Source organism: Trematomus bernacchii, unplaced genomic scaffold (assembly GCF_902827165.1).
Source record: "Trematomus bernacchii unplaced genomic scaffold, fTreBer1.1, whole genome shotgun sequence".
Taxonomy (NCBI): Eukaryota; Metazoa; Chordata; class Actinopteri; order Perciformes; family Nototheniidae; genus Trematomus; species Trematomus bernacchii.
Window position 1 is genome coordinate 4,742,859 of NW_022987778.1, and position 12,856 is coordinate 4,755,714.

Below are 12,856 nucleotides of genomic sequence, written 5' to 3' on the forward strand. Positions count from 1 at the left end.
CGATCTTCTATTTCCCAGATAATACAGCTGCACTAGCTCTATTTGTTTTTGCCATTGTAATTCACCATAAGCAATTGTTGACTGTAACGTCTATGCCAACCAACTGTAATTTGTAATGTATTTTACCATACTTTAACGGTTCTGGCAACCACAGCAGCCCAAATGTTAACGTAAATGTCAAGTTTTCTTTTTACAGTGTACTTATAGCTGTACATTTCTTTTCAGTTTGCTTCAAGAAGTGGCTTCAACAGACAGAAACGCAGGCCAGATTGGGAAAGGCTGGACGCTACACAACGGGAAACATTATGGACATGAACAAGGAAAAAACAAAAACAAACTTTGTTGCCTTTTTCTTATCATACATAGTGTTACTGTTTTTGTTACCATTTAAATATTGAATTGTATTTATTACTTTTATTTTAAATCAAATGCACCGGTTTTAGATAATATATTTATTTTGATGTGTAGGTTGATTTGCAGGTTGGTTGTTATTTGTATTGTTACTGTGTATTTTATTATAAGCTATTTATTGCTATTTATTAAATTAAAATACTGTTATGAACACTATACAATGTCTTTATTTTGGTTGATACCAGAATACATGACACAATGAATCTTTGTAATATATTTATATTCTCTAGTTTAAATAATCATACCAGTATTTAAACAATGTATGCTGGTCACCTGGAATCCTGGTAAGCCTCCAGCATGGTATATTTAATACTATTATTAAACATAAACTGGTGATAGATGGATGCTGGTGACCAGCCCAGCATACCAGCATACTATGCTGGTCGATGCTGTTTTTTTTAGCTGGCCAGGATGGCTGGTTTAGCTGGTTTAGCTGGTTTAGATGGTTTAGCTGGTGCACCAGCTAAACCATCCTGGCCAGCTAAAGTGTCCAAAACCCCTCTAAACCAGCCTGACCAGCGAAGTTGGTCGAAGCTGGTTTTTTCAGCAGGGTTTTAATTCTTAAATGGCTTACATTTTACTTTCAGCAACAAAAAAACAATCTTGGACATGTTGTTATGTGAACACAAAATCACATGACCTGGCCCATGACTCACCAGAATGTTCAGTTTGTGTCACTCATGAAATAAAAACAAGGCTAAAGCTGTATAAGGAACTCTCCATTTAAATGTCATGTGACGCTGTGTCACGGTGGGTCCTTATGGGGAAGAAAGCAAACAGGTTCCCTGTGCAGCAACAGCCAATCCCAGTGTGTTACGTATGCTTTTATCTCATTGGATTATGCTGGCATAGAAATCCTGTGTGCCAACCCCAAGAAAGTTTCAAAAGGAAAGCCACACTGACAGACATTTGAGTCGTTGCACAACTTTCCTGCTGGCCGCATCTCAAACTGTATTTCACAGAGATGAATTCTGAAGGCTACCCATCTGACAATGTCCCATTGCAGGGGAGATTCGAAAGGTTTCATGGACAGCCTGGAGGATCTGCAGGGGATCAATGCATCACTGTGAACATCCCCCTTGAGCCACCCAGGGACCACATCATCTGGTCCCTCTGCTGCTTTTTCTACTCAAACCCCTGCTGCCTGGGACTGGCGGCTCTCATCTTCTCCATCAAGGTGAGTTTCATTCAGGGAAATATTCTGTTATGGCAAAGAATAGTAAAAAAAGAGTTTAAGGTCGCATTCACACCAGCCTTGTTTAGTCCGGTTGAATCGAACCCTGGTGCGTTTACCCGCTTGGTGCAGTTCATTTGGGTCGGTGTAAACAAAGTCCGAGACCACTTAAGTGAACTAAACAACCGGACACTGGTCACAAGAACGCGGATGTCTTCAAAATCTTTAGCGAAAGAGTCTTTCAAGACATCCGCGGTTGTTTAGTTAAAGAGTGAAGCAGAATTAAGTGTTGAATAGTGTCGTGTAAAGTAAAAATGCTCCGTCAACTAAAAGTAAGAACACCTGTCGCATTCGTAAGCATTTGATTGAGCCAATTTTCGACATTTAAGGCTCTTAGGGGTTAAAGGTGGGGTAGGTAAGTTTGAGAAACCGGCTCGAGATACACTTTTTGTTATATTCCATGGAATGCTCTTACCATCCCGATAGCAATGAATATCTTAAGTGCTTTGACAAAAAATCCATAAAAGAATTTCATCTGTGGAAGCCGTAGTACTGTAAAAAGCACGACCAATCATTTTAGCCGGCCCAGCTAAAATAACTGGATGGCCTACCTGCCTGTCAGCCTTCCATCTGTGCACAAACTTATCTCGTGCACTCATTGGTCATGTGCACGTTCGTGTGTGTTGGAGAAGGGGCTCTGTAAGGAAGTGGCAGATTTTCTCCGGCTGTGTATTTTCAAATTCTAGCACACTCGAGCTGGTTTCTCCAAAATTACCTACCCCACCTTTAAGTAAAGCTAAGAATCCAATTTGAAATCAATGTGCTTTTGGTCCTTTCAGGCCAGAGACCGGAAGGTGGTTGGAGATATGGAAGGAGCCCGACACTACGGCTCCACCGCTCGCTGCCTCAACATCTTGGCCACAGTCCTGGTTTCCATCATGATCCTTATTTCCCTTATTATAGTCATCACTGTATTACAAGTATAGAGGTTAAATTGTGTGAGAGTTTTCTGCAGCAGTGGCTGGGTGATACTTCTCTTTATCTGCTTTGCGGTTATGGCTCCTGCTTTGAACCTTTTACTTATATCTTCAATCAAAACGTTCTGTTTTTGTTACATAAGTCTTAAATGGAACTCCTGTATGTTTCCATAACGACAATTTGTAGTAAAGTTTGACATTCTTGCAAGACGTTGTTAATAAACGAAATACCCTGTCTGCAACAGTTTCATTTTGTGCTAAACTGTAAAATAGTTTTTTTTTCAAAATAAAGAACCCCACCCAAAGAAGAAAAGGGAACAGAGTGTATGCTACTATTTCCTAATTCTACTATTTTTGGTGTACTATTGAAATGTTATTGTCTGTAACTGTTTCTACTGTAACTGTTCTGCTATCTAAAAAAACTCTTATTTTAAATCAGACTTTTCCAGGTTTATTGAAAAAAACAAAAAAAACAACAACACTTGACCCAGTGTTATAGACAGCGCCAAAACACAATAGAGTCTCCGTCGTCTGTATGAACATGAAATGATCAAATTGATGTGTGTATACAAGAAAAAGAGTACTGGCATACCAAAGACCACTGCACAAGATATAGGTAGGTAACAGTATTTAATGAAAGATGGTACTGCATCTAATGCCGCATTTCCACTACACGGTCGGCCTCGGCCACGCTCGGTACGGCTCGGTACGGCTTGGCCGCGTTGGGCCTTAACAGGGCCGACTCACTTCATGCTGCGCTTCCATTACAGTTTAGGAACTGGGGTAGTTACTATAGTAACGCAGTGTAGGCGGAGCCGTGACGTCATCTTCAATGAGAACTCCAGAAAACACAACACAGCCGTTAGCTGTTAGCACTCAGAGCTCACAGCTCCTTATATATGTTCAGAAACTCGACAAAAGTTAAACAAGTACACACCACAGACTGCCTGTGTCATGGTGAATACAGTCGCTGCTTTATTTATGTCTGTATAGGCCGTTGTTGTGAGTGTGGACGGTCGGGGCATATACTGCGTTAGCTTAGCCAATCTCCATCTAGAAAAACACGAATTTTAAAAGGTTTTTCGCCTGCCGTCTGTCTGCAGACTTGACAAAGCATTAATTCATGGTTTTTACTAACCGGTATCAGTATGTTGTTACTTCGGCATCATTTTGAAACGTGTATTACAATTAAATCACGGTCAAATATGTCCATCTTGTTGTAGTTGGAGCCCTCTTGCCAGCGCTCCTCTCTCTAGTTTAGCATACTCAGCCCGACTCAGCCCTGTTTGTTGGCCCCGATAGAACCACAATTTTGTCGGGCCAGAAAAGAGGTGAAAAAGTGGCCCCGGGCCGGGCCGGGCCGTTACTAGGCCTAGTGGAAGCGCAACCAAAAACGGGTACGGCACGACACGGCACGCTTAAAGCGAGCTCCGCGCTGTAGTGGAACTGCGCCATAATGCTCAGCACTCCATGCATTGTATTAACACTGCATGAAGTGCTCAGAATAACTTTGTATGGGAAATATGTTTTTGCAGGGCTGCCAACTCTAACACATTGACCATCAGACTCAACCATTTAAAGACATTTAGTACATTTCATTAAGGGTAAGTGAGCTCTAATGATATTGGAACACTTCACAAATGTCCTCCTTTTAAAATTCTGATATATTTAATTTTCTTCAGTGCTCATTTTTGTTGTAATGTATTGCTGTCAGGTAGATGCTGACTGTTACCATGCAACATGTAAAAGACAGCTCGAATTACTTTAGAATACAATGATGATTTTGATATTCATACTTTCATGAAATAAATTGACAGCAGTGGAGTTAAGACTCATGTATATGACCGCGACCACGGTGGTAGTACTGAACAAGAAGGACAAATATATCAAATACTGTTGTTAAAAATGGTGGTGCAGAAAGAATCCTCAAAGGTACTGCACTCAGGTGGCTCCAGTTCTACCTCTCCGACAGATCCCACTTCATCTCCCTCAACAACCAGTCCTCTGCCACAGCTTCAGTCACCCAAGGTGTTCCCCAAGGTTCAGTACTCGGCCCCCTCCTCTTCATCATCTACATCCTCCCCCTTGGTCAGATTCTCCGCCATTACAACCTTGACTTTCACTGTTACACCGACGACACCCAGATTTACCTCAGCACCAAATCCCCCCACAACTCCCCCCCTCACCCACATCGACTCCAGTCTGACTGCAATAAAAACCTGGATGGCACACAACTTCCTCAAACTCATCAGCAATAAAACTGAACTCCTCCTCATCGGCTCCAAATCCACCCTCAGCAAAACCCCCAACCTGACACTCACCATCGATGTTTTCCCCATCCACCCAGGCACGCAACCTTGGAGTAATATTTGACCCCACCCTCTCCCTCGAGCCCCACATCCGCCAAGTTGTTAAAATCTAATTTTTCCACCTCTGCAATATTGCCAAACTCCGTCCCTTTCTCACCCACCCTGCAGCTGAGCGACTCATTCACGCCTTCATCTCCTCCCGCCTTGACTATTGTAATTCACTCCGCTACGCCATCAGCACTACATCCCTCAATAGACTCCAGCGTGTTCAGAACGCAGCCGCCAGACTCCTCACCCACACCAAATCATGGCATCCCATCACCCCGGTCCTCAAAGAACTCCACTGGCTTCCCGTTTCTCACCGCATCCACTACAAACTCCTGGTCCTCACTTACAAAGCCCTCAACCATCTGCCCCCCCCCCCCTACCTCACTGACCTCCTCATCCTCTACCAACCCCCCCCCGGTCCCTCAGATCCACCTCAGCCGGTTTAAAAGTTGATTACTTGATTAGTTTTGAGTTGTCAATTATAAATACATATTTTGGTTTTAGTTATTATTATCTGCTACAAGCAAATCATGATACTGGTGCCCCGTGTGAGACCGAATACCGCTTCTGATTAGTGGGGTCTGTTTAAGGACAACAATAAACCAGAGTTTTTATACACACAACATCACGTTGATCACATCATAAAAGAGATTTGAGAAGATTTATGTTTCAGACACAGTGAAATGTGCTGACCAGTTTCTTCCACGACCACACAGTGAGTAACAAATTAGCTCCCAGCATCAACATTGATGTTCCCTTTTTTTTCAAAGTCTTTATGACACAACCACATTGTACATATTTAGGTATTAATTCCTGATAATTGAAGTGTAGTCCCCTACATTTTATACAAATGAATGTGTTTATCATTTTGAGCTATGATTTATCAATACATATTTCAGTATTCATTTGAAAAGTAGCTACAAGCAATTCATGCTACATGTGTATGCCTCAATACTTAAGGTGAACAGGTTTATATTGTCTTTCTGACCGAGCCTCATAAATAAAGCATCATTCATATTTCCTTACCCAAAGAGAGGAGCATTAATTCTTCTGTTTGTTTTTTTCAAGCAGTCAAAGCACTGTCAAGTAGATAAACATATTTGTAAGGTCATATGAACAAAATATGTGGGTGATTTAATGAAACTACAGAAAATACATTCACACTAAGCTGTCACAGAATTGCTAGTTGAAGCTTTTGGACTGAGTTTTTTCCTTTTCTTAGCCGCTTATACCAAATGACATCACCAACATAAACAACGTCTGTTGTTTACGCTGGACTGAATTTCTTATACAAGCCCTCGAACCATGATCTTGATCACATTTCTTTGGAAGTTGCACTTCATGTAGATCACTACACGTTTATCCAGTGAGTTCCTTTGTGTTTATTACTATTTGGTGCTCAATTCTGTGTTATTAATACCTTTTACATTACATAACTGCGTGATTGGCGCTGTACTAATGTAATATGTCACTTATCAGAATATATTGCATTGAAAATCAGTTTTATTTAAGTTTGTTAAAAGGCCCATGTCATGGCCATTTCTACTGATCATAATTCCATTGTTGAGGTCTACTAGAATAGATTTAAATTGTGCAATTTTCCAAACTCACATTGGTTTCTCATACAGCATCTCTGTAAAGTATGTGTATTCACCGGTATTCACTCTCTGTCCTAAACGGCTTGTTGGAGCTCCTGCCCCCCCCCTCCCTGTGAGCACAGTGTGCTCTGATTGGTCGGGAAGTTGCGAGGCTCGTTGCTGCGATCTGCTGTGAGGAGCGGACAGGCTTCCGGGTCGGCGATACAGCGAGACACAGCGAAACTCATCCTGAGCACACACAAACACTCACAGCCGAAGTAAAAACAATAAGTGTGGCTTGATATTGAGTAAGAAAAAGGTTTATAACGCTGTGAGAATGGGTCTGCGGAGAGCATTTCTCCGCAATCCCAACTTAGCAGCCCGAAAAACGTTTATCCATTTAAACAGTCGTGGTAGATACCTTGTTTGTTTTAAACATCATAAATACACAAACAACAATGAATACTTACAGGTTGTGTACCCGAATCTCCTGCTGGTCCAAACAAAGTAGGAACAGCATCGTTCTTCAGTGCCCTACGCTGTACATATCCGGCATGAATCGTTGAAAGGTTTGTGAAGCTTTGTTTCGTGAAATGCATGGCAGAGGGTATGGCCTCTGGTTATTCACACGTCACAGAACCCAGGAAGTAAACAATGGAAAATGAGAAATCTCCAACGAGGCGTTTTGGGGCAGCATAGACTGTGTTAGAGTTTTACTCGCTACAGGGTGTACTTTGAGGGTTTTTGACTCTAAAGGCCGCTACACACCCACCTGAGACCAAAGAACGCGTACCGAAGGCGTCCCGACTTTTACGTCAGCTTCGTCGCCTGCGTCGGCTGCGTCGGCTACATCGCCCGCTACGCCACCCACCTACGAACACACCGCAAATACTTCAGTCGACGAGTGGCAATAACTGTCCTTACCAGCAGGCAGCGGTAGTGTGTATTCGTCATTCAAAAGAGGCAACAACCGGAAGACAGACTGCCTTTTATACACCAAGAGAAGAAGAACAGACTGAGTGATATAAACTAACAAACACAGCGTCTGGCCAGGCGATTTGTTACTCCATTGTGGCAGATGAGGCATTTCCCCTGAAGGAGCACCTGATGAAGCCCTATCCGAACCGCAGGCTAGCTGTAGAGCAACGCATCTTCAACTACAGGCTGTCGCGGGCTCGGAGGGTGGTAGAAAATGCCTTTGGCATCCTAGCCAACCGTTTTCGGGTCTTTCTCACCACCATAAACATTCAAGACACTGCCAAAGTGGAGGCCATTGTTTTGGCTTGCTGTGGTCTGCACAACTTCCTGCGCACAGAGAACTGTAGCGCATACATGGCGGGAGTTGTTGACCAGGAAGGACCCGATCATGGCACTGTCCCAGGAAGATGGAGACAAGACCCTGAACTACGGCAGGCCACCCCACACACCACCAATAATCCAGCTCGAGCCAAGCAGCACAGGGATGAACTATGCCAATATTTTAACGGTGTCGGTGCAGTGCCTTTTCAGTGGGATAAGATATAGCAAATATGTCTATAGAACTGTACAATGTCAACAATCGACTACAATACGATAAAAATAGTGTGTAATACAATAAAAAAAAGAGTTTGCCAAATATGTCTAATGCTGTAGTATCAAGGTACGAAATAAAGTTTTGTATTGCCTATCCTGCTATTTGTGTTTATTCTTTTAATCACACAGCGATAATTTAAAAAAAGAAATGTGCCTACATAACTGCCAGTAGCAGCCGCACATTATTATTGGTTTAACTACTAACAGTATATTTTTAACACATTTTAAAATGACCATCTTGAACAGCTACAACGTTAAAATACTTCTAGGCAGATTGTGGAGGATAATGGGAGAAAGAATAGAGGGGCAGACAGAAACACTATCTGAATAATGGCCACTTCTTGCAAAATTTACATGACTTTCCCGACGCCTCTCGGGTGGCGTCCGGAGGTGTGAAAAGGTGCCGTGAAAAGGTGCCGTAAAGAGACGACGGTGCGGGACACATAAACCTGAGTAGGGCGCCGCGAATGCCCGACTGCCTCTAACGGCCTCTGACTCCCAAAATCGGACTGGTGTGTCCTGGCCTTAACACACAAGGGGACTGGAAATAACCAGAAAAGCATGACATGGGCCCTTTAAGCTAGGGTTAGGGTTAGAACTGGGAACTACATTGTTAAAAGTAATCATTCTTATTTTATGAGAACATTTTAAACTGTATTTCCAACACGACTTAGAAAATCTTTTAGAAGTAAAACAGATTTTGCTTAAAAATCGTTTTGATCCCAAAAACAAATATCAGGAAGGTTTAAATAATGTTCAATTATAAGAAGATGATGAAATCTCTGTTGATCTAATTAACTTTAACAATACGAAATGATTATTATTTTTCTGAAGATGAGGATGTTTCTCTTACTCTTCGTCCTCTGCCTGATGACTCCTTTTGGCTATAGTCAGCTTAAAGGTGTAAAATAGGATAAAAGGGCCTCTTTAAAAGTTCTGGATAAATGGGTTGGACATTTTCGCACCTTTTTATACTGGTCTAAATTATATTTAAAGGACAGAGACTACTTTGCATCTATAGTATGTAATACCTGAATCTCCTCCTAGAGCACCATTGTGTTCTTATGGGATGCTGCAATGATCTGTTTGGTATTTCGAGCCAAACACTTCAGAGACATGTTTTGTATATATCTGAGACCTATAATATATTGATGAAAAACAGTATAATAGGAGACCTTTAAGAGTCATAGTATAGTATGCCATAACAAATAATGAAAAAGATCATAGTTAAGTAACCAATGTTTTGAGATAGTAAAAAAAGTCATGTCATAGTATCCTGAATGTAGTTTTTGCTATGTTGCATTTTGTTGCAACATATTGCATCTCTGTATTTTCAGTCATAAACTTTGACTTTGTCTGAAGAGTTGGTCAAAAATACTTTCTGTCCTACAAGAAGAGAGGCTCATTCTCCAGTGCCGTCGAGTTCTGATCACAACCAGGCTTGGAGCTGGCTTTGCCCCAGAACGAGGAGGAGAACAGCATACTGACTCAAGTGTTTGGGGAATATTTCAAAACTGCCTGGCTCAATGTGAACAATAACAAAGATCCTAAAAACAGACCTCTGATATTCACCAAATGGGGGGAAGGGCAGCCAGAAGAATCCATCCAGGGTACAGGCTGCACCATGCTGTCAGAAAACGGTGTCTGGAGAGTGACACATGAATGCTCCTCAAGTGCCTACATCATTTGTCAGAAATACGTCTTGAATCCCAGATTAGAAACCATTAAACTGATAAATATTTACTTTACCTCCCCAAAACGTTATCCAAGATATTAGTCCCTACCAACGGAACATATCATTGCACCATTACCATCTATATGAAAAATAATTTGTACTATAAGTACTGGCATACATTTATAAAAATGTATGATATATGTTAAGTAACAACAACAACAAATCCTTTAAGCAGTACCTCACAATAAAGTGTACTGCAATGAAAGAGTCTCATTTCAATCATTCAAGACTCCAGGCCAACTTATTAAACTGGTTTGGTGGCCAATTTATGTGATAAAATGTGAAGTAGAAAGTGTAAAGTATTGGTAAAATGACATTCGCCAACTATAAGGAAAAGCAGTACAAAAATTAACAGTCCTAAGACGTACTTCTAACTATTGACACTGACAGAAATATTTCAAACATTAGAAATGCACACTGACCATGCTTTACATAGAAACAATATTGAGAATTCCCTGATATTCTCTGGAAATGTTCAAATCATCCAACACTGTGCTATACGAAATGACATCACCAACATAAACAACAACGTCACTTGTTTACGCTGGACTACATTTCTTACACAAGCCCTCTAACCATGATCTCGATCACAGTTCTTTGGAAGTCGCGAGGAAGTATTATATCCTGCAAGCCTTTTGCAAGTTCTTAAAGGTCACCTAAAAAAAAAAAGAATAGATAAAAATAGAATCCCCTCTGTGTAAAGAGATTCTGAAAGTTTCAGGAAAAAAATGTTGTCCATATAAAAACCTGTCTGAAAATGAGCGATTGTTTGGCTTGTGTAACCATTAGCCAATAAACAACCAAGGTAACCCCCCCCACACACACACACACCTATACACCACTACATTTCCAATACTTTATTTCATATTATTTTGATCCCAATGGCAAACATCATTCATGTTTAAGTAATGTTTTCTCTGTATTTTCAGTCATAAACTTTGACTTTGTCCGGAGAGTTGGTCAGAAATTCTTTGTGTCCTACAAGAAGAGAGACTCTTTCTCCAGCGCCGTCGAGTTCTGATCACAACAAGGGTTGGAGCTGGCTTTGCCCCAGAACGACATACTGACTCAAGTGTTTGGGGATTTCAAAACTGCTTGGCTCAACGAGAAGAATAACAAAGCGGAGGGGAATTTTATAGTTGATGTGAAAAACAGACCTCTGATATTCACCAAATGGGGGGAAGGGCAGCCAGAAGAATCCATCCAGGGTACAGGCTGCACCATGCTGTCAGAAAACGGTAAGTAGTGGAGTAAAGTACTGATATCAGAAAAATGTACTTGTAACGAAGTATTTGTACTCCACTACTTCCCACCTCTGCTCCTGACCCAGAGGCTTCCCAACTTGCTACCCCCTAGTTCCAGTGCCCTGTTTGGACTACACTCTTTTTCAACTTGACCTTTATTTTGATCTCAATTACATACAAGTTTTCGCAGCTGCATCTTGAAAAGTTTTAGGCCTATCAAGGTGATTAAATCTGTCCACGGAAAACAGATGGACATATATGATCACCAGGAAAAACCGCTTCTATGGTGGTTCACACTACAGTAATTGTCTCCATGACCATATTATTCCACGATGACAACAAAACTATTTGACAAAGTAATAAACAATACCGGCTGAACAGATGTCAACAGGAGTGCAACACTCCAAAATACACAGCTCAAAGCTAAATTGCAAGTGCTTTTTTTTTTTCTTATGTAAGAAATTAGAACAAAATTAATCCTAGCAAGGGTTGTAAAGATAGACAGTTGCATGTCACCCTTCCTACACCAGGTCTTCCTTGTATACCATGACACCCGATGCTCTGTGCCAGCCAAGTTAGCTCAGAAGAGCACCTTAGATCATAATGTAACATTTGTAAACATAACAAAACAACAGAAATGCTGTGCTATTAAAACATGTTCCACCTGAAAGATGAATCATTTCACTTCAGGTTGCAGCTGATTTTTAAATGTTTATGTCATCGATCTAACACTTTTTTTGTTTAGTGTGACTTGGGCTTTTTGGTCTTGTTTAATTTATTTGTATCTGCTGTTCAGGGGATACAGGGATTAGTGGATTTCCTGGAGGACGTGGATTTCCTGGACCACCTGGATTTCCTGGAATGCGTGGAGCACCTGGAGCAACTGGGAGCGTTGGTATGTGTGAAAACTGTGATTTCTTTCTTTTTAAGAGAATATATTAACAGAAAAATGTAAGTACGTTTTAAAAGTAAACAATAACAATTCAGCATGCAGGTAGTTCAACTTTTTTAGAAATATTTTTTTGTAAGAACTTGTTCAGTTTATGCACAAGGAAATGGACGTTAGATTTGGACACCTTTTTGTTTTACTCTCAGTTTAGGGCATTTAAAAGCTTGATCTTACTTTTCTCTGAATTAATACAGTATGTTGGAGAGAGATAAATCCAAACCCAAGTCCAAATGGAAACTAGATGTCATGTGTCCGTTATGTTTGCCCCTTGGATTTTGAGGTCTATAAAACTGTAAAAAGATTAAGATCTTTATTATAATTACAAAGGAAGGGTTAGGGCAGAAATAATTATTCATAAATTAGTTATCATCAAGTTTCACAAGTCATCATTATCTAAAATCAGATGTAAACTACACATTTGAACACAAAACCCCTTTAAATAAGCACAGATGTGAATCAATATAACTTGAATTAAAGGTATTTATTCATAGTGCTTGTATTTATTGCAGTGGATTGTAAACTGGTTTGCATTATATTGTAAGGTGTACAGTATTGTAAAGGTAAAGGAAACAATAAGACTTTCTTTTGCACATCATTTAGCACAAATGTATTGCAACTTTGGCAACTGAAATGATTCCTCTTTATCCAGAAAACATTGGTTCCCTTATCGAGGACAGTGGCACGTTAAAGAAGAGCATTGCTAAGTTAGACTTGGGTAAGTTTCCTATTCAAGGACTACGATGTTGTGAGTGAGTGTGGATCATGATTATTACATCTCTGCTTTGCAAGAATTCACAGATGTTGTGTGTGTTAACTTTGTACCTTTACCTCAGTACATTCGAAGTATGTGGCCCTTCTTC

General features: G+C 40.7%; 1 protein-coding gene across 1 annotated transcript; it reads left to right on the plus strand.

Moving 5' to 3' along the window:
• The first annotated feature begins 1,299 nt into the window (after positions 1–1,299).
• Positions 1,300–2,737, plus strand: LOC117497240 (dispanin subfamily A member 2b-like). Its single transcript, XM_034149136.1, has 2 exons — positions 1,300–1,588; positions 2,425–2,737. The coding sequence occupies exons 1-2, from the start codon at positions 1,376–1,378 to the stop codon at positions 2,569–2,571; spliced, it is 360 nt and encodes a 119-aa protein (XP_034005027.1). The 5' UTR covers positions 1,300–1,375; the 3' UTR covers positions 2,572–2,737.
• The last annotated feature ends 10,119 nt before the right edge of the window (positions 2,738–12,856 follow it).